At 37.3% G+C, this 22,678-nt stretch overlaps 2 protein-coding genes across 2 annotated transcripts in view; both read right to left on the reverse strand.

The window, feature by feature from the left end:
* Positions 1 to 6,863, reverse strand: part of LOC122821954 (meiosis inhibitor protein 1) — a 34,449-nt gene extending 27,586 nt beyond the window's left edge. The window contains exons 1-4 of the mRNA XM_044100289.1: positions 6,827 to 6,863; positions 4,942 to 5,098; positions 2,400 to 2,550; positions 300 to 482 (exon numbers count right to left, since the gene is read on the reverse strand). Coding sequence (XP_043956224.1) covers positions 300 to 482; positions 2,400 to 2,550; positions 4,942 to 5,098; positions 6,827 to 6,863 — 528 coding nt within the window. The remainder of the gene's footprint in view (positions 1 to 299; positions 483 to 2,399; positions 2,551 to 4,941; positions 5,099 to 6,826) is intronic.
* Positions 6,864 to 8,874: 2,011 nt separating this feature from the next.
* Positions 8,875 to 22,678, reverse strand: part of LOC122821957 (meiosis inhibitor protein 1-like) — a 28,548-nt gene continuing 14,744 nt past the window's right edge. The window contains exons 9-16 of the mRNA XM_044100290.1: positions 22,356 to 22,475; positions 19,414 to 19,513; positions 16,371 to 16,505; positions 15,006 to 15,120; positions 13,058 to 13,149; positions 12,602 to 12,749; positions 11,418 to 11,529; positions 8,875 to 8,975 (exon numbers count right to left, since the gene is read on the reverse strand). Coding sequence (XP_043956225.1) covers positions 8,875 to 8,975; positions 11,418 to 11,529; positions 12,602 to 12,749; positions 13,058 to 13,149; positions 15,006 to 15,120; positions 16,371 to 16,505; positions 19,414 to 19,513; positions 22,356 to 22,475 — 923 coding nt within the window. The remainder of the gene's footprint in view (positions 8,976 to 11,417; positions 11,530 to 12,601; positions 12,750 to 13,057; positions 13,150 to 15,005; positions 15,121 to 16,370; positions 16,506 to 19,413; positions 19,514 to 22,355; positions 22,476 to 22,678) is intronic.

Here is a 22,678-nt window from a genome sequence, read left to right on the forward strand (position 1 = left end):
TACCAAAAAAATAAGTCACATTTTCGATTCGAGATGAAAATAAAACCTTTGTAAATATGTTGTACCCAAAACTCATAAAGTGGTCCAGCTGAAAATGTTCAGATAGCGAAAAATGTGGCGGAATTACGGTGGCTGAACCGCCGGCGCTACGTTTAGGACTTAAAGGTTTAAAGGCTTAAATGAAAAATCTGCAGAGTGTACTGATTTTTAAAAAAAATCTGATTAATCGCGTGACTAATTGATAGGTTAAGCACTAACTAAAACAATCATTAGATGCAGCTGTAGCATCGTGTATGTACCGTGTCCTGCCTTGCTGCTGTCTGCGATTTCTTGGCCAACCAGAGCTCCAGGACCAGGGCTCCATAGTTCTGCGCTAGCTCTGGATAGCGCCAGATGAAGTGGAGCAGCGCAGGGTGGTGGCTGTAGAGGGAGGCGAAGCTCTGGCAGGACAACAGCGCTTTGCTAACCGTCTTCAAATGAGCCTAAAAAAAAAGATCAGCGAAAAGAAGCATGATGAAGGCACAGGGCTTTCTTCGAGAAAAATATACAAAGCAGGGAGAGACTGCTTTTAAACCAAGCTGAGTCAGAACAGCCTAATTTAATATCGACCCTGTTGATATGACATAATCTAATCTTTCAGAAAATATTTACCTCTGAGCACTTTCAGAAAAGCTGTTTAATGCTCTTTGAAATAAAGCAGCACACATTTCCAGATAATGTTATTTGTTCTGCTTAGCATTAGATAAAATATATTAAAGATTAAGACGGGTGCCGGATCATGGAGAGCACGGGGAGATTTTTGTGCATAAAGATGGATAACGCTGGTTAATCTTGGATTATGAGCGTCCCGTGACTTCCACTTTAATGATTTTTACATTAAATCTCGGAGAGAGAGATCGAGCTTCTGCTGAGCTTTGCCTCTGTGCGCAGGAAATCCGTCAGTCTGGGTACTGTCGTTCTGATAAAACCTGGACACAACGAAACAGCGCTGGCTGCCATTGAAGCTTTCATAAAGAAAGCAGAGTGATTAAATATTTTCCTTAGAATGTGAGAGCTGAGTTGGTGAAAAAAACCAAACAAAACAAAACAAAAAAACGGGAGTCTATTTATAGCTTAGACTATTTGACATGGCTAGAAAATGCAATTGTTGGAGTGGAATAATGGCTTAGCAGATAAAAAATACTGGAAATAATTACTAATAATTAATTAGATTCTGTAGTGGCTTAAAGAGAGCGCGTTGTGGAAATCTTTACTACTTTGGTTGATAACACATTTGAATGTGTGAATCAACTCAAGTTGACAGCTCTATCGTTCCTACGTTTGAATAAACTGTTCATAAACTGTTATTCTCAAATTCACAACAGAAGAAATCTAGCCTCTTCAGCAAATTTGCATTTACAGTGCCTTTAAAAAGTATTTACACCTTTGGATGTTTTATCATCAGATTTTAGCGGCGCTAGGATTTTTCTTTTTGGCAAAAAAACCCACAAGCTGGTGGTCAGAGGCGACGTCAGCATCTTCTCAGGGGTTGTAGCGACTTGTCTCTTATACTGGGGAGCGAAGAATATAGAAGCAGGAATTGTAGTTGGTGATTTTAGAGAAGAGTTTTGGACTCAACTCGAATGACAAACTTAAATTTTCATTAACTGAGCAATACCTGTGAGGGCTCTGGTACATGTAAATAAGCTTGTTAGTACTGTTTAGAAGTGTTTACGTTTCAGTTTTGCAAAATACACAAATTTAAATATGGCTAAAAAAAACAATCTCATCCTGGCGCAAAACCCTTTAATTGAAAAATATAATTTTTAATTTTTTTTAATTGATTGTGTTTCGGGGCGCAGCGGAGGCAAATTTATTTTTACGATTCCAATTTGCGCAATTGTATCATCACTGGCAACAAAGGATAGTGAGATACTTTTGATCCTCTGCACCCTGACTTCAGCTCAAGGACACAAATAAATTATTGTAACAAAACAAAACAAATCCTACCAGAACAGCTGAATTGGGTTTAATGCTACACTGCTGGTAGAAGGTGAAACACTCAACTCAAAACTCAAACTTTGCGTCTAAAAATCAGTTTCAGGGAGGGCAAATTTATGAAACCAACTTATTGCACATTTAAATTTTTAAAAATACATGCAATGTTTTCATCTGAACACATTACATGTATAAACATATTTTAAATAATTCAGCAAAATATAAATATTTTTTCACGTCTTACGGACCCGGACATTTGAATTGTGTACGTCCGAGAGCTTGAAGCCTCGTTTCCTCAGCAGTGAGGGCATTATTAAAAAGGGTGCAACAACGCCAAACAGTGAGGTTGATGAAGTTGTGCATTGCAGCTGTCGCAGAGCAACCGCGTGTCCTTCTCTGTTTGGTGAGCTGATCGGACTTACCCCGTTGAGACTCGGGCTCCTGTCTTGGGTCACTGCCAGCAAGTAGAGGGCAGAGCGGAGAACAGAGCGGGGAAGGACGCAGTCGCCCTGCTCCTGCACCGACTGCAGCAGCACCACCACACTGGAGAACACGGCCTGGTCCGGGAGCAGCCTGGGTGTCGCAAACACAAACACACAGCAATGCCACGACCTACCAACTCACAGGATCACATTTACAGCCTCCATTTGGACTTTTGTGAGATTACAGGCAGCTGGCACACACAGGTGTGTGAAAAGGCTACAAACGTCCTCCTCTACTGGTTTCTGTCAGACAGAAACACACAAAAACAGATCCAGGCAGGACGATTTCAGACACTCTGATCTGTAAGCAGAGACAGAATAAAATGTGGATCTCCTACTTGTAAATCTTGGTGAGATCACAAAAAAAAGGCAAGGAGAGGCTTTTATTGCCCTACCCTGGAGGTAAAGCTAACCCACAGATCAACAGAAAGACAGATAAAACTTTTAAGAGGACAAACAAACATTTCTGAGGGGCATAAAATATCTACTTAAAAACACAGTGAGTGTGCTGTAGCAGTGTGGCAGAAATAAAAACCTGATCTGACGCAACGTAGCAGTGCATCTCACCCTGCACTGTTAAACTCCACCTTGAGAATGTCAACCATGCATATAACGTTTCACAGATACGGCAACACTGAATTACAACTGAAGCAAGGTGGATAAACAACATTTACACTTTTTACACTCCCTTACAAGCCTATCTGCACTCTGTACCTTTTTAAAAATTTCGTCACATTAAGAGGAATATTGTAAAGAAACCTGAGGTGACATGAAGTAGTGTTTGAATGTAGCTGCGTTTCCGTATCTGATGTCATGCAAAACTTTGATACATGCTGAAATGCTGGAAAAAATACAAAAATAAATAAATTGCAATGTGTGGTGTTTCCGTTAAATAAGAAACACAATTAGAATCATATGTGATTAAGTTTGTTCACGTGATGAGACAAGCCGTATCCACGAAAATCCAACTACTTCCTGTTGTCTTTTTTATAGTTTGGGAACATTCAGTTGTTGATCATGTCACTCGTGTGATAAAAAAATTGTCTCCTTTGCACTTTTACGAAATAAACCAATTTTGATTTGGCCAAAAAAAACAAAAAACCCCAAAAAACTTTTTATCAATATAGGAGATTTTTCGAAATTGGCCTTTCTCCTTGAAGCAAATTTATTTTTGAAACCTCAAACTGTGCAAATATATGGTCATTGGAAACATAGCTTGCGAGAAAAATTCAAATTTCTTGTTTTTTTTCTTTAATAATTAAAATGTCTGAGATGTTCAGTGTCCAGTTGAACTCACCTCTGCTTGACTCCGGTACCTCAAAATAAAATCCAGCACCAACAATTGCCTTAAAAAAATTGACCTAAACTGTAAATAGAGTCAATCGGGGCATAATTTAACTTCAATTTAAAAATAGCTGCTCTATGAAGCTATTTGCTAGCGAACATTAGTCAATAAACAGCATCATGAAGACCAAAGGTCAGGGAGAAAGTGTTGGAGAAGTTGGTTAGGTTATAAAACATTATGCGGTATCTCACATGTGGAGAAAAACATCTTGAACCAGAAGCAGCAGAGTCCCATAAAAAAAGATTTTTTTTTTTAAAACAGAAAAACTTGTAAAATAGAAAATCATGTGGAAACTTCCCAAAAGGTATTTGTGGAGATAAATAATAAAGGCCCAAGTTCTAATTTCTGGGGCACATTCAGCAACATTAAGGTTTGTGTAACTTAGAAGTTCTGGCAATAAACTACAGCGAAGATGAATGTTTTTCCACTGGCAGTGAGCAGAACAAAGTTTGGTGACACTGTACTTTTGCAATTGATTCCCGCAGCACAGTTTATATAGTTCTCCCCAGAGAAACTCGGCAGCCAGTAAATGACTTTCCTGATCAAAGGCTCCTTTTGTAGCAGTGCAGATACACTGCATGTGGCTATAGGCGGCCAGTCTGAACTTCCATTGCTTTTCTTATCAAACTACTCTCCACAAGAGACTGGATAAGAAAGGCGGTTGTCACGTTACGCTGAAATAATTATTTGTTCGTGACATTTAAATAAAACACGAGGCGGTTTGCGCTGCAGATTGTGTGTGGATTACGTCCTGGTGTGGCAACAGTAGAGCGACTCGCAGAAGCAGTTTGCAGCATGTGGTAGGAATGGCTAAAGGAGCGCCAACGTGGACTCACTCTTCTCCTTGGCGACCATTTTCAAGGAGAGAAAAGCTTTGTGATGCAAGAAAAAAAGATTTTCTATTGAAAATAAAAACTCTCCCACCATGTAGAAGAAGATATTGCTCAATAGATTTACAGGAAAACGTAATATGTTTCTTTAATCCTGCACGCCGCAAGGACAGGGAAGAAGAAAGCGCTCCTAAAAAAAAAATGCTATTACACATCCCCAAAGTGTCTCCAAAACACGATTAAAGCCATAAATGGTTTAGTTTCTTTTACAGTTATTTGCTGCAGTCGATACCATGAATAATTTTACCTGTCTCCTTGCTTTAGAGCCAGGAAGAGCATCATCACCAGGCAGTACTGGACAGCCCTGGGTTCTTGATATTCACACAGCAGAGACGGCCAGTCTGACAGGTGACAGCACAGAGAGGACAGGTTGCACTGCAGAAGAGTTTCCACCTCCTCAAAATCTGGGGATGAGAAATAAAATACCACAAAGAATTCTTATGACCAAAAACAAAACAAAAAAAAGGAAAAAAATGTTTTTTTATGAGTGCAGCAGAAACACCTTTGAGGGCCTATTTCCTGCAGATGCAGCGCGGCTTATTGCCACGACGACTGGCACCACTAAAGTCCTGGATAGGAAAACCCGTGAGGTTGTGCTGATTTGTCACTTTTCCAATATTTTCTGGCGAAACCATAAATTAGGTCAATATCTGTCTCTTTAGAGAACAATGCTGTCATGGATGTGTGGAATCAATATCTGTATCGCAGAGGAACCGTAATGTGAGCAGTCAGTGTTGGTCCCTGGAGAGTCGGTTGACAAGAGTTGAAAGAGCAGCCAACAACAGGTGCTTCAATAAAGGTAACACACGGCGGAAAGATGTAAATGTAAACATTTGACAGCTTTTTAAATTCTTTTAAACACTTTCACCCAATCTTTGTTGCTGTGGCTACATCCATCTATTGACACTCAAAATGGATTGCGGCAAGATTTGCTACGTTCAATTTAAGACAATTAAGATCTAGATCTTAAACTGATTAAAAAGAAACATAAGGTATCAACATCTAGGTAATGAAATCATCTGACATGTGATTCCAGTCACCCTACCTAACCTTTTGTGAGGCTTCAGTCAACTACTGGAGACAAACGTGCAAATATTTGCTTTTTTATGACCAGTGAACACTTTTTGGATTACCGACAGAAATGTTTTGAGTTTCATTCCTTAAAGAAACTATGAAAAGACGGTTTTACAATCAGAATTTCTCCAAGCTTTCCATTTTTCAACAAGCAGCAGAAGTCAGGTAGCATAAATGTGAACACCTTTTTTTTTTCCTTCCCCTCCAGGGGGTCTTTTTGTGGGCTCTAGTGTCCCATATATGACAGCAGGCTGACAGGAAAGAGGTTGTATTTTCAGATGTAGCCTGCACACTGCTCAGATCAGACAGCTGCAAAACACGCAGGATTCACGCAGTCTGTGGAAACCTCTATTTACAAAGTAAACCGAGCTTCAAACTCCAATAAATCAACAAAGTAGACATAAAAAAAAAAAAGACATAAAAAACAGATCAGATGAGATTTACCTAAATACTGCGGCATTAGCAGAAGGGTCTAAATGAGGGAATGTCATGAAAGTTAAACTAATAAAACTGTCCGATGTGAGACCAGAAAGACCGAATCCAGAGTTTTAGTTTAGAGGGAGTGAACATCGATGCCACCATTTATTTTCTCATTTTCAGCATAATAATTTCAGCCAGACGCAGAAATAGTTTCTTCTAAGCCAAGTTCAATATCTTTACTGAACATCTAAATAGTTCAATATTGTTTTTCTTATTGCCTCTTGTATATACATAGCATTATGTTATTTATGTTATATCTATTCTATTTTTTTTCTACACCTACACCAGTAAAACCTGAATGTACTTATACATATATACAGTCACACTTATAGTCTTCTGTATTCTTTGTTTACTCCGGTAGCAAAGAAGCGACAATTCACTGCCAAGTTTTCTTTCTCAGTGAGACAAAGGAAGTTCAAGTCTAAAAAGATTTTTTGTTTTTCTGTTGAACTGTACATAGTAAACGTCACATTTAGTGTTAAAGAAGTGTTGAAAAGATTTACCAAGAGCCACAATAATAATATTAAAATATTCTTGCTTTTTATCAGATCCTTTTAGCTGATTATTGGGTCGTTTACCGCTTGAAATAGAGACCAAATCCACACATATGACCATATTGTTATATTTAAAATATATATATTATTCCTTCCGTGAAACATGTAAGAAGTGGAGGTTTTATGGGACGGTAACAGAAGGGCTTTTTGTTATTTATACAACAGGTTTGAAAAAAGAAACAAATCTAGAATATAAGATTTTGGTAACGTATGCCTATCCTACCTTAAACTGTTCACAGTTCACAACAAATATTTTACTTAAAGGGGTTTAAGCTTTCAGAGGCAGAAGGATAAATGCAGAACAAACCTGCAGAAATATATGAGCGAATAAATCGACTGGAACAGCCACAGAGTTTAACAAAAAGGAAAATCCACGATTTGAGAAAAAGGCAAGCAGTGTTGATTTGTGTAACAGTAATAGTGCTTCATAAAAAATAACATAAAAGAAGAAGTGAAAGTGTGTTTAAAGCAGCACGGCCAAATAAAAACAAACACCCTGGGCGTGCTGTGGTGGCGTAGGGGATAGCGCGACCCACATTTTGGAGGCCTTCAGTCCTCGACGCGGCGGTTGCAAGTTCGATTCCAGGACCCAGCAGACGTTTGCCACATGTCTTCCCCCTTTCCTCTCAGTCTACTTTCAAATAAAGGACACTAGAGCCCACAAAAGATTTAAAAAAAGATAAATAAAGTTAGAAATGGCTCTACAAACCACTTATCCCGTGGAGGTAAAGTGCACGCCATGCTTTTAAATTCTTTTATTTGTAGAAAAAAATAAGTCATTTTCCTTCCACCTCAAAGTTAGGCGCCATTTTGCTTTGATCTACCACAGAAAATCTCAATAAAACACTTTTAAATTTGTGGTTGCAGGCTGGCACACCATGGCAAAGTTCGAGGGGTGTGAATATTTTTTGCAAGGCGCTGCACACCACCAGCAGCCACATAAGTGACAGTCAGTATCATCTACATTTACTTTACACTTTTCTTAAAACATATATATATATATATATATATATATATATATATACATATACATATATATATATATATATGTATATATATATATGTATATATATATATACATATACATATATATATATATATATATACATATATATATATACATATATATATACATATATATATATATACATATATATATATATATATATATATATATATATATATATATATACATATATATATATATATATATATACATATATATATATATACATATATATATATATATATATATATATATATATATATATACATATATATATATATATATATATATATTATGTTCAGAATATATATATATACAATATACATATATATATGTTGACAAAACTCAGAAAACAACCATGACAATCATAGCAATATATACAACAGCAGAAACATTGTCTCTTTTAGGGCAGCTAAAATACCCCATGAAATGCTGGTGTATGGAAGACAGAACTGTGAGACAAAGGACAGGATGTGCTTTCACGCCATGAAAGACAGACAGAGTGTCGTTCACTTTCATTACAGCTCAGAGCAGGGGGCCTGAAAACCACATTCATTCTCAGTACCGTCGCACAGCAGCACAAACGTGCAGCCCCAGTGGTGCAACCATGTATGCAACAACCATGACAATCATAGCAGAAAACAACAGCAGAAACATTGTCTCTTTTTAGGGCAGCTAAGAAATACCCCATGAAATGCTGGTGTATGGAAGACAGAACTGTGAGACAAAGGACAGGATGTGCTTTCACGCCATGAAAGACAGACAGAGTGTCGTTCACTTTCATTACAGCTCAGAGCAGGGGGGCCTGAAGCCGTCTTCATCCACAACCGCCGTCGCACACAGCAGCACAAACGTGCAGCCCCAGACACGTGCAAATAACAGTCAATATCCTGACATATGAGACGGGGAACATTAAAACTGCAGGTGCAACACATTTTTGAAAAAGCTACTTCAGAATCCGTAGTCGGGTTTCACAGTCGTTTTTTTTTTTGCAATTGTGTTCTGACTGAAGACACAGAACATGAACACCTCCACGTCTAAACGGAGTCATTTTGTTAATTGCTGTTTATGAGCGTCCCCCGTCTCTGTGTATTCTGTGGGTGTACCTGTTTCCTGCACAGAGGAGGGCTTTGTGCTCCACCGCCAGCCGATAGAAACCAGAAGACACTGGAGGGGTGAGAAGGTGAGGAGGAGAGCAATTATCCCACAACGGTAATTATTCCAGGGACTCCAGGATGACTTCTAGGACAGCTTGTGTCTTTACGTTTTACTTCCTGTGAGACAGAATGTCTTCCACTTTGTTGTATTTAACTTGCAAACAAGAAAACAAGTTTATCCACTAACGCTTGTTTTTAAAGTGGGATTTGAATAGTTCCTTACCCCGATAAACTATCAAGAGGGCTGTTGAGTTTTAGTCAATTGTTCCTCCAAGCCAAACCTTGTTCAGTATATGCCTTCTCTGAAGTACTTAATCATAAATACCTTACAGGAATGTTTCAGTTTTATTTTCTTAACAGAATTATAACAGGCCAGTTTAAATAGTTTCAGTATGAAGCTGAAATTCCTTCTGACGATCTTGTTTGCTTCCTGTAAATGTAATACTGCGGCCAGCATACGCAGACGCCAGAAATAAAAGTCAATGGTAGAAGCAATAATGAACTAAATTTGACATGTAAAGAGAATCAATTTGAGACCTTGTGTGAGAAATCTGAGCTTATTTACAATTTCCTGATGTCTAAAATTGGGATGATTAAATTTGACACTTTTGAAAGCCCTGAAGGCTCTGGGTAAAACTGCTCTGGGTTTCATAATTGAACTGCATCTGTATATTTATATTTACATTTATAGAGACGTACCCAACAGACTCGCAATATCAAAATGACAAACGCCTTCAGAAAGACAGTAAAATTAAAAAGGACCAGTTTATATTACTCCAAACCAAACTTCGTGAGTGAAACTTACAAAGAAAAACATCTAAAAACATGAAGAGAGACATCTGTTGCATTAGTAATGCGTAGGATAAATCCAACTAGGTTTGTAGTACATGTAGCATTCATACTTTACATATAAACGCTGTTTTGAAGTTGAAAGCATTTTGAATGGTCAGAGTGAAACATGGCCACAGCGGTCCACTAAAAATGCTACATGGTGGTGAAAAAACGCTCTGCTAAGGGTTTTTTTCTTCTTTTTTTTCCTTCTGTTTTATGGAAATGTTCTACATCAATCCTGCAGAACACGGCTGGTTCTTCTCTGCATTCAATGCTGCCTTTCTGGTGACCAACGTCTTTTTTAATAATTAAGTCTGATTGTATTCATTGACAGTTCAGTTTGAATTTCTTTTTAGTTTTTGATGAAAGCAGGTCAGCAGTAAGTACTAAGGTTTCTGCTGCCATTTACACAGGCACAACAATAAACGCCAATATTAGAAGTTAATATTAGATTGCATAACAATTAAGATCAAACTTAAACATTTTGCGTCTGCTTTCATATGCATGATTTAATCTTATATTTAAAGCTCTGTAACAAGTTTAGCATTTTTTAAAGTTTAATTTAAAAATACGCCTCTGTCAGACAGTAAGGGGTCACCATAAGAAGAAAAGTAAATTATATTAATTCAATACTTTGATATGAACACTGAAAAGCCACGTTATTAGCTGCAATTGTTCAGTTGTTTATCAAAAACCCCCAAGCAGCCAATCACAGCGCAGCAACTCGATTCGTTCAGCCGTCTAGACACGGCAAATACAACTTGATGGAGTTCACATAACGCACCGCGTGATAAAATGCAGAACATTTAAAAATGGGCTCCTAACCATGACAATAAGTTACAGTTTCCTCCACAGTGAGCTGATCTCCATCCAATACAGAGTCGTATTGAAGAAGGAACGGGGGACATTTGTGCCAAAAAAGGTCCGTGACGGTTTGTGACACTTCTGACACCTTGTTGAATTTATGTAGCAAAGAATTACGGCAGGTCTGGAGCATAAAGGGTTAAACTAGTAACAGCAAAGTGAACCTAATAAAGTGGCCAGTGTGTGTCACAGAGGAACTTTCAGTTTGAAGAAGCAAAACTTTCAAGATGAATAAATACACAAACTAGCAGAAACTAAGATTTATTAAGTGATCGTACATCACATATGATATTCAGAACCAGAATTAAAGTAAATCTGGTTATAAATAGTATTATTTAGGCAAATGTTTTTTGACTTGACTGTAAGACGTTGTGTTAGACTTTACATCTGACAACCTTAAAAACATGCAAGAAGTATTCAACTATTGTATGTTATGTATTTTTATTTAATTATTATTTTGCAGAAATTAGATTTTTCGCCTTTAAATTAAAGGGTTTTTGTTGCAATTTCTTTTGTCAAAACAGCCAAATTGAGTTGATCATGATTTGTTTGTAAAAGCAATGAAAAGGATAAAACATCCACGGTGGTGAATACTTCTAAATAGGCATTAATATAAATCATATTACATGTCAAAGGTCAGCACACCTTTAACGTCCTTCACATTACAGAGTGGACTTTTACAGCTACTTGAAAACAAAATATTTGTCTGAAAAACAGCTACATCTTACATTTACCACACAGAGTTATTAAAGCTCACCCAGTTTTTTTGCAAACTGCGGCATTAGAGATGGAAGGAGGACAAACTGCGAACAAAGGATGGAGTAGAGCGACTCCAGAATCTGGGCGCTAGGCGGACCATCGCATGTTTTCTGTGGGGTGAAACACAAAAAGGCTCTAAGAACAGAATTAGTTACGACACAGACATTGAAAAACATTCACAAGCTGCCATGTTTTATTAACAAGACCGAGATCCAGAAATGAACCAATTAGGCTGCTGCTGCCATGACCTTTAATATTTTACCCGCCGTTTCCAATTCTGATTCATTTTTATAAGAACTATAAAACATAAATGTAAAGCAGAGCGCCACATTCCTTTGATTGGGTATTAAATTTCAAACCAACAATAAGGAATTGCAACTTCTTTTGTATTTATAATCATCTTCCTGACCTTTATATTCTTTTTTTTTCAACTAAAAAAGGGGCTGCATTTAGATAGAAAGTAATGAGAGTAGTCCGGTCATAATAACAGATTAATAAATTGTCCAAGAAGTTATTGCAATAAACGATTGTCATTTTGAGACCATTTTAAAGTAATATAATGGCAATGGCACTATAATGCAAGTTCACTCTCAAAACTTAAAAAACAGCAAATTAATATTTAACACTGGAACGGGAAGACATTTTGAATATCAAAATAAATAAACAAAACAGAAACAACGGAGTCTCCATTAACAAAATTGTCCTTCAACCAAAAAAAGAAGGTTTTAGCTGAAATAAAAATAGAATATACTTTATTGTCTCTTAGAGGAAACCAATGCACCAGAGTGAAGACTTTTATCGTCCAGTTTTTGGTAGAAAGAAAGAGAGAAACGCTACATTATGCAAATGAAAATTATTGAGTTCGCTTTAATTTATCGTGCAATTAGTTGATTTATTGTATATTGTGACAGGCCTAGACGAGAGTTTTTAGTGATGATGCAGTTGGATGAACTGGGGGGAAAACCAGCTGATTATCAAATCCAAACAAGGGAAATCTCCTGCAGATAAACCGGTGCATGTGGTGTTGTGTTTTTTTTGCCATGCCACTTTTCACAATTTCCGTGCACATTTCCAAATCTGCAGTATTGCGCACATTTTTTTAAATTTTTTTTTACAAACTGTCACAAAGTTTGGGCTCCATCATTCAGACATCAGCTCTGTAATCGTGTTTTTGCGCCTTACGAGAACGGTTGGTATCCACACAGAGTCGCAGCAGCGCAGCAGACACTGACAGACGGACTCCAGCGAGTCCTGAGCGCCGCTGTGTTTATAAGGGGCTGTGAACGGGTTCTTCATCAGCGCCGGCTCTGACGCACACTCCTCAGCGAGCCTTCGATGTAAACAGGACTTTTGTTTAAACGCAGACACAAAGCACAGCTTGCACACGGGGAACGAAGGAGAGGCTGAGACTCAGAAAACGCAAATGATGCACAGAAAAATGCCAGAGTATTTTATTTTTACACAGAGAACTATCTGATCTAATTCAATATAAAATCTAATAACACGTTTCACTCGTCATTTCTAAATTAGAAACATTCATTAGAGAGTTTTATGTGAACAAACTGCTGCCAATTTGTTAAATTACTATCAGAGGTCTGCACTAATTATTTTTATTGAGTTCATTGAGCAGTTTGCTACCTGCAGGCTGCCTGGAAACAGATCAGAGCCTGGAGCAGAAATCCTTTGGACCGAAAGGTCTGGCTGCCGGAATCTGAACTCTGTTTGTTTCCCTGCAACATAAAACAGAGGTGGGTCAAAACCAAAGTAACAGAGACACCGTAAAACAAAAAAAAACAAAAAAGAGCTTCAAACAATATTAATAATTATTATTATGTCTAACCGTGTTGCTTATAAGCAAGGAATGTTGATATTCTAGGTTATTTACTCCTGTATTAGTAAAAAAGAAAAACTTTTTTAACAGAGTTCTGATTGAAAATCCGTTCATCAGATGTGAGTTTTTCATCTCCTAACCTGAAACAACCGTTTATCAGGTTCACAGAAAATGTTCTGAAGGAAAGAAAAAAAAACCTTGATGGTTCAGAGGTCAAAGGGCAAACCGGTTCAAGGTTGAGAGAAATTCAGCAGTAGCTTAAATATCCACTAAATACAACCGAAGAATGAGGAGTACAGTTGAATGAATACGCAATAAGTCAAACCTCGAAGTAAAAGGGCTGTAACTGAATACAAGGCTGCAGTTTGCAGAAGTACAAACTGGGAAAACTTTGCTTTGTCCGTTTGCGATATTCAGACGCCAGAAGGTTTTACTTATCTCTGCAGCTTCACTTGTAAGGCTCCTCACAACCAGCAGACGTCCTCACTGCCTCCTCTGTGCCTGCCACGCCCACCTCGCCTGACTCCAGATCCCTAATGAGGACTTTTTGCACAACTTTCCTTTTTATTCCCGTCTCCTCGTTTCTGGATGTCGTACAATACGTTTCCCCCCTGACTGCATTTAGAAGCGTAAAATCTCAAAGTTGTATTTATGCCAAATTTGTATTTGTGCAGTGTGTTGTTTTTGCAGAGCTTATTTCTACCCAGTTGAACAAACTCTTGCTCGTGTAAGGAAATGTGATTTATCCTTTAGCGTCCTCGAAAATAATTCAATACAACTTCTACCACAGTAAGGCTTGTATTCGATAAAAAAGTGTGATGTGTTATGGGTTGGCAATGTAGCGATAAAACTATTAATTTAAACAGATGTTTTACTTCCTAATAAGGTAAGTAACCACGGCAACACGTACTTGCTACCTAACAAGCTTTGAGGCATGTAAAATGCCTAGCAGTTGGTAAAATTATATTTTTATATGTTTTTTTGGGGGGGTTTTTCTGGTAAGTAAAAAAAAAATTTAAATAATACATAAACCTTGCAGGGGCAAACACAGACGACTAGCCAACCAAAAACACTTGCTGGTGCATTTTTAAATGTGAAGGTAATGGAGACAGTTTAATTTGATCAAGTATCTTCTTCAAAAGAAAAAAAAAGAAACATGGCTTGACAATCTGGCATGTTTCTCTTTTGTTGTATTTGCAATCTGTATTGGTAATTATTTAGTTAATTAATCTCTGTTGTTGAGTCAATTACTATTATCGTTATCTTTGCTTTAATATTGTTTTGTGCTGCATTTATGTTGATAGTAGAACAGAGATAAAAATACACCAGTAAGGAATTATTTAGCAGACTCTTTTAAAAGATTTACTTATTACATTATTTTACACAATTATATATTCTTTCACATCTGTTGCCATTAACGCGCTCACAGAGAGACTCAAAACATACCGACTTACCAAATTAATCATTACAGTACCTACAGCGACCTTGACTGTGCTTGATAAACATAATGATGTAGAGATTTATGAGCAGAACAGACAGGCACCTTAATAGTTTGAACAGACTTGTAAAAAAAAAATAAAAAATACAAGTTTACTTCCCTCTGAATCAAGTTATTTTGCTATATCAATGTCGAAGACTCAATAACGAGTCGGATAATAACAAAACAGATAAACAGTTTGTGCAATTATTATCCAAAGATTGGATTTGTGGCTTTTCCTTTTCTACATTTGCAGGTAAAAACAAAGTGTGACTTGCCATGCCGCGTCGAAGAGAAGGGGGAGTCAGAATCAGCTCAGGGAACCTGCTGGTGATGGCCTCTACCAGTTCCTCCAGCTCTTGGTACTGGACTGGTCTGGACTGATGGTTGAGTCTAAAGAAGGCAGAGACATTCCTTTGATTAAGGAAGCAACTTCTGATTCTTTAAGAAGATGGATTGCAAAGATAAAGCCAGATGAAAACTAATGAACAGCCTCTTCACCGCGCATTAGCTATGATTTATGTGGGCTGTAAAAGTTCTTGGCAGACTATAGAAAACAGACAACGCTACGATTTACTGTCTGTTTCCTGTTTTGCTGTAAAACTCGAGTTGGTTTGATCTTAAGCTCACAAATTGGTTTTTATTAATATTATTATTATTATTATTATTATTATTATTATTATTATTATTATTATTATTATTATTATTATTATTATTATTATCTGAAATGGTTTTTGTTATACCAGATGTAACAGATTCACACCAAATGGTTCCAAGCAGAATGTTTTCCTGAGGTCTTGGTGGATTAAAAAGATTTCACCTTGGCAAAAGTGAGAAAGAATTACAAAAACAATAAAGAAAAAAATATCCATTTTACTTTCAATGTAGTTTTGGATGTGCTGTAAAATGACTCCAGATAAAATCTCAAAATCTGACGTTTCTGAGGGCCGATTCTTTGGTGAGGGATTATTTGCCTGTATAATGAGTCAAATTAAGAAAAAGAAAACGTGCAGGTCTTAGCAGAACACGCATATTTATACCCTGGAAATACAATTTAATTAGGTACAGCATATTTTACTTTAACTCCCTCTGAACTTGCCAAAAAGAGACAAATTACAGCGCTCTCCACTATTACTGGGAGAGATACGAACAAAAGCCTTAAAATAAATTATTACTTAGAGTGTGCATCCCCAAGATGCCACTTTTTGTTGCATGCCTCTAAAGGTGAGCTTTGGAGATATTTAACTTTCTTTCCATCCTACTTATTTTGAGCGCAGGCAAAATAAACTTTGGTCCTTCCTCCTTCCGCCTTGTTGGTCCTTGTTTCTATTGTTTTGTCTCAGTTCTGACTGTGGATACGTTGCAGCTGAGGGGAGACGCTAATTTGCAGCACTTTTATCAACTGGCTTTGTTGAGATTTTAAGGACACAGATTTATAGTCAGGACTATCATTATTCATGCATATCTTAACCATAAGCAAGTTAGAACTAACTAAAAATATAACGCATGCTCTAAAAAAGCAAGGCAGAAAAAAAAGAAAAAGAAAAAATACAACAGTATTTCAAGGGTAGATGTAGCGATATGAACCTCCTTGACAAAATGCGTGTCATTTCTACGCATGTCCACATTTTGGGTGTTTATACCTGAACAAAGCGGTTGCAGCTTTGACAGCCTGTGCGGCGACCAGCAGGCAGGAGGAGGAGACGCCGGCCTTCACCGCCTCTGACACCGCCACGAACCCTGGAGCACTGGGGAACAGATGTACGCCTGGTGGCTGTCTGTTCGCACACATAAACACACAACAAGACTGTCGGTACAGCTTGTGGTGCTGCCTACGTTTAGAACATCAGCGTAATAAAAGAGTATAGCAAAAGACAGTACATTTTGGTTGGTATTTCTTTTTATTTTGGACATAATTTTCCATTGCAGTCTAGTTACAGAAAAGGGAGGATGTATTTGTCCAAGGCTCCTACAGGTATTACCAACTCAAATTTAAGGCTTTTTAAGACCTTTTAAGACCATTATAAATAACATTTAATATCTATTACATGACTAAAGAATTCTGCTTATCTTATAATGTAGTAGTGCCAAGCTTTTTTGCATAGAATGGACATGAGATAGTGGAAAAGACTAAGATAAACTTTCATTTTTCCATAATAGACACAAAAAATGCCAGCTACGTTGCTAGCTAGGTTTTATTATTAGCTAGTCAGTGGTAGCCTCAACCGCCACAAGTTACAGAACACAATTAATATATGTGCACACGACTTGCACATTCCCTTTACAGAAAAGTTATTTGAGAAAAAATTAACTACACAGTATATATGAAATTAAATAGTCCTGCTACGTCAAAATTTAAGACATGTGATAAACCTATTTAAGACTAACTTACTGTCTTTAACTTAAGACATTTCAAGGCCTTAATTTTAGATATGTGAACTTAAGACTCTATGAGACATTTTAAGTTATTTTATGTAAAATAGACTTTTTGAGCTCCTTGAAGTTACAGTTTTTCAGTATGATGACTTCCGAAATCTTGAATTTCAGAAAGAGCAGGAGTTTTTAAAGAGACAGAGGCCCAATTTCAAGGCGTTCAATTATGAAGTCACATTTCTCTCAAGTCATATTTGAAATACATTTAGCATTTTTCAAACAAATGAAAGCAATGTAATGGACTACGCTACAAAACAACACCATGTGCCTGGAAAACACATGACACTGTCTCTTTAAGGATCCACGGACATCCCGTTTATCTCCTTTCTGGAGTGTTGCTCAAAGGTTTGCGGTGTGGACATCAGCAGCATTTTTCTGTCTCTAGCGCCCACTTATCCATGCGCACTGTCTTCTTTCCTCTAGGCTAAGCAGAGTACACATAATAAATAAACGGCATTGACCTCTTAACGTTACAAATATCACCAAAGTTTGTCTACCATGACATCTGTGGACTGTTGCCACGATAAGTGTCACATAGAACATTCTAAATAACACAGGCATGTACAATGTCGTGTACAAACACACCAAAAACTTCACATCGAGCTGTTAAATTCAAACTCTGTTAAAAACCACACACACACACCCTCATCCACCCATATACACACTCGTTTTGGCTTGCTCAGCACTTCAGTGCTTAAACGTAGCTCTTAAAGGACAAATTTCACTCTTGGATTATTAAATCTTTTATCTCCTCTATCATTACCATGTGACCGGTGGCATTCCATTAAAATTATGTCAACCTTGCAAAAATAGGACGCTGTTTTATTAGTCAGTGACACATTTTCATCATGCGGACACCAGACAGTTCATTTAAATCCAATTAGACTCAACAGTGCACCGTACTTAACATGTTTTACAAGAAGTCGCTTCACTATGCCGGTTGGAGCAGCTGGAGTTACAGCTCATGGTTACTTTTTGGGCAAGTAATCCAAGAGTAATTCACATACTGTCAAAAGTGAAAAATATAAGTAAGTCTGTAAGAAATCACTCAAAACATAACATTATGCAAAGACATAAGAACACTGGAAAGTCATTGCATGTACATAAAAGGATATTTTTATTAACCAGACCAATAATGGACTAGACAGTTTTTATGCAAATGTTAACCAAAGGTGGAAATTAGTACTTGCCCATTGGCAAAATATGGGTCAACTTCATCAACCCAGAAGCAATTTGAACAAGATAGCATTCAATGTGAACTCAACAGCGGTCCTGAGCTGCTGCCCGATTGAGAGAAACTATATAATCAGTAGCAGAGGAAATGATTAGTAATCTGGTTTAACTGGCAACTGGGGCATTTCGGGGGGGATGTGCCCGACCTGTCGGGACGCTGCCAATCAACCCTGAGCTGAGCAATGCCAACTCTGTGGATGCAATTATCTGGATATCGTCCAGTCTCATCAAGCTCCAATTGTATGAAGCTGAAGAGTCCAATATTAAGCTGCAATATGAAGCAAGAGCTGGTTTCCCAAATGAAACAGCAATTACTGACTGCACACACGGTACATGGTGAACCTGTTTGTGTCAACAGGAAGCTTTTTCCTTCAATAAATGCATAAACTATAAGTGATGCATAAATACAACAAAGCATTTTTGGAAAGGCGGTCAGGTGAATTTAAGACATTTCAAGGCCTTAATTTTAGATATGTGAACTTAAGACTCTATGAGACATTGCCAATGCTTCCCTCATGAGAATTTATTCAGCTGAAATTGTTTGTAAATGTCGTTTTCTGAGTTTAAACACACAATATTTGTACATGAAGCACTGGGTGTGCTGTTCTACATCCTGTGCTTTACTACAATCAGTCATTTTAACCAAATTTTGTTTTGTACCGATATTTAAAGTTATAAGTTCATATGAAAGGATAGAAATTCAATCTTACTCCAAATTTGCCTTTTACTCTTTTGATTTAGTCTCCAAGTCGCTACTTTCATTGTGAGGTGATTGAAAAGTTTCTCTTTTGCTGATTTACTACCAAGCTTCTATACTTTCCTATTTTTAGCTAAAAAAATTTTTTTGACCTACCTTGAATTGATTCAGGCAATAAAAAGACACCTAATTAAATGGATAACATATTGTTATGTGATAAAACATACTGATTTAACTACAGTTAAACACATCAATAACTTTTGGAGCTGTATTTTTGGTAACCAAAATCCAAAATTCATGTCACAATAACGTAAAAGGCGCACCTTTCAAGTATTTCAGTGAGGAGCAGAAAACCTTGTTTCGGTGCTTCCAGATTGCTCAGCTGCAAAGCCTCCTTAAGACTGCGCACCAGGGACTCGATGCCTAGCACACAAACACAAACCAAACAACAGCAGCATCTTGCTCAAGTGTTTTGACATTGTACATGTTACACACCATCAACTACAATAACTTCCTACATTAAAATATGTGACAAAGCCTTAAATAATAGCAGAAATTATGCACCCAGAAAGCGACCCTCGTTTTCTTTCGTTTTACACAGCGGCAATGAGCCGTGTTTCTAATTTACTGCTACATGGACGCTGCAGTAATGAGCTCATTTTCTTACTGATCTAGCAACAGAATCTAATATCAGTATAATATCAAGAAGTGGATAGGCAGATATTACGCATGCAGGGATTTTTTTTTTCCATGAGTGGAGATGACACTTTGTTTGAAAGGGTCACATGAAGAAAAAGTATCTGTATGTCCGCTAGCTTTCCTGCGCTCGATTCTCATCTCCCTTCAAAGCTCAGTTTGAGATTTCTCCCATTCACTCTGATTCTCTCCGGTGGAAGTTCTACTGGGCGAACAGGAGAAGTTGTTATAGATGACCTTGATCTTCACCGTTTTAAAATTCTAGTCTGCCTGAAGTTTTAGCAATGCCAGCAGAGGAAATGAACAAAGCCGTTCGGTCCAAGTTCACCGTGCTTCCAAATACTGAATTAACATCAACAGCCATTTTGTTCTGCTTGCCAATTCTCTCTTCGCAGTGGAGGATGGTTGTTCACAGTGCAGGAAATTTCACAGTATGTAATGTATGAGCATCACATACGTCATGGGCAGAGAGGCTACGCCTCCAGGAAGAAATTGTTTCTCAATAGCAGAGTGCCCAGACCCTCTGTACGAAAAGTAGAGCTATAGGAACTGATTGTCCTCTGCTTTCTTACTATCACACAACATAATGAGGGCAAAAAAAAAAAACATTATTAAAGAACCTCTCACCCTTGTATGTTTTAAACTTTGCCCTCTGGAAGACACTAAAGAGATGCAAAAGCACAAAGGGCCAAACTAAGAGGGAAATCCTTTCCTACCCCTGTCACAGCACAAAAAGTACAAAGTGTTATATATGCATTATGTAATAAGCTGCTCTTAAAATGATTACTTTTCACACTTCAATGTTTAACATATGCTTTCAGCAATGCAAGTGTTGAAATCTACCTGCCAAGGGCATTGTATGGTTTCATGCAATGCCAATGCTCTTTTTCTACTTTAATTCCCCATGAAGAGCACAAAAGGTCATGAACATACACATATGTAACATTAAGAAACACACAACAGCTGAACTTGAAGATACTTTGCGTGCCGTTATAAGAACGTCACTATTCTGACCTTTGTTTTTAATAACTCACCTGGTGAAATAAATACAAAAATAAAATAAAATAAAAAATAATCACAAACTAATTTTGAATGTAATGAATTTTATGGCCCGCCTATAGCTTAAATTTGCCGATGTTTACACTCCACTGGACTAGATCTAATGTAATCATCGAATTTACACTTTCATACAATGTAGGATTCATGAAAATGGACAAATGGATGGATGCTGGTCACTGCTGCTAAGAAATTAGGTTTTCTTAAATTGCAACAGGTTGCATTTTACAGTTGCAAGTGGCTGGTAAACTGTTCCAGTCAATCAACTCAAAGAGCTTCAGGCAAGATAACAAAGGTCGCACTGAAGGACAAACCTGTCAACTTCACAGGTCTGTCATGATTCTCTGAAGGACAAAGGAAAGGCAGTTGTGTTGATAAGGAAACACAAGAGATAGACTTCAAAATTTTAAGAAGCCACAGATCCTACAATCTGATAAGAAGCTTACAACAGACATCACAATCAAAAAAGGAAAAAATAAATACAAAAATTGGTATTTAAATCGAATAATTAGAATAAACACTCCTTTTAAATGGGAATAAAACAGAATACATAAATAAGATTATTTAAAGTACAATTAAGTGAAACTACAGATGTGCTAAAATTACAGATGTAATTACCTGATGGCTAAAAAGGGAAGAATAAAGCTAACTCTGAGGTGGGGTCTTGTTTGTAAGATGAAAGCAGGTGTGATAAAAATATGGGAAAATCATAAAACTCAACTTCAAAACAAGTTTGGAAACGAATAGAATAATTAAATCAATCAACTGTGTTACCATTTTTGCAAAGATACACTTAATAACAGTTTCTTTTCACTGCAAAGCTACATTTAAGACACATTTTTTAAAATATTTTAACAACATCCGTCTGAATAGACACAATTCCCCACATTGGGGAATTTACTAAAACTTTTTGTCAATCAAAAAAAAAATTCACAAAGCGACACGATTCTGCACGAGCTTTTAATGGCCCGTATCTCCGTCAGTGATCAATCGTCAGTTATTTTTAGATATGCAAACATAGTGATTAAACACAAAACTGAAAACTGGTTTTTAATCCGTTTAAACTCTCTCTCATCCGACAGACAAAAGAACAATGATCAGAAGTGAAGCTAAAATATGAAAAAGCCCTGTCATCTCGTTTTAATGAGGTCATGAATCAGTGCAAAGAAAAGGGATCAAATTTCAAAGCGCGCCGAGCTTCACTTCTGTGGGAGAAAAACGTGTTCATAGTAAATATGTACGCAGCTGGAATCATTAGTTTGCATACATGGAATAAAAAGACACATCCATATTTTATTCTTACAATTTGAAGTTAAATCAAACCACACATCTTGTTTTAAGCCATTTAAAATGACCAAAATTATTTCTATTTGCTAAATACCACAACAAGAAAAGTTTGTTCCGATTCAACTTCAGACAGTGAGGAAAAAAAGTAGATGTGTTTTTTTTTATTTTTATTTTATTCTGTGTATGTAAACTTGGGGTTTCCACAGTTCTGAGTCTGGGGTCTCACCGTATACGGAGTGGCACTGGGAGAAGAAAAGCGGCTCCTCAGTCAGCAACACCAAACAGCTGTAGATGGACCACAGCAGCATCTCACTGCTGCTGCTGGCCAGACGGTCAAAGAGAAAACCTGAGAGAGACGGAGGCACAATAAACCAAACGTACAGTCACTCTGCGACTCTGTAAAACCGTTCACCCGACTGAGTTCATAAAGACGTCTTCCGACAATGTTTGTATGTAAGGTATGCAAAAAATAAATAAAAAGCTGCAATCTTAACCAGCCTATTTAGCAAAACATACCTGGAAAAGTAAAAGAAAAACAAGAACGAATTG

This window comes from Gambusia affinis, linkage group LG19 (genome assembly GCF_019740435.1).
Source record: "Gambusia affinis linkage group LG19, SWU_Gaff_1.0, whole genome shotgun sequence".
NCBI lineage: Eukaryota > Metazoa > Chordata > Actinopteri > Cyprinodontiformes > Poeciliidae > Gambusia > Gambusia affinis.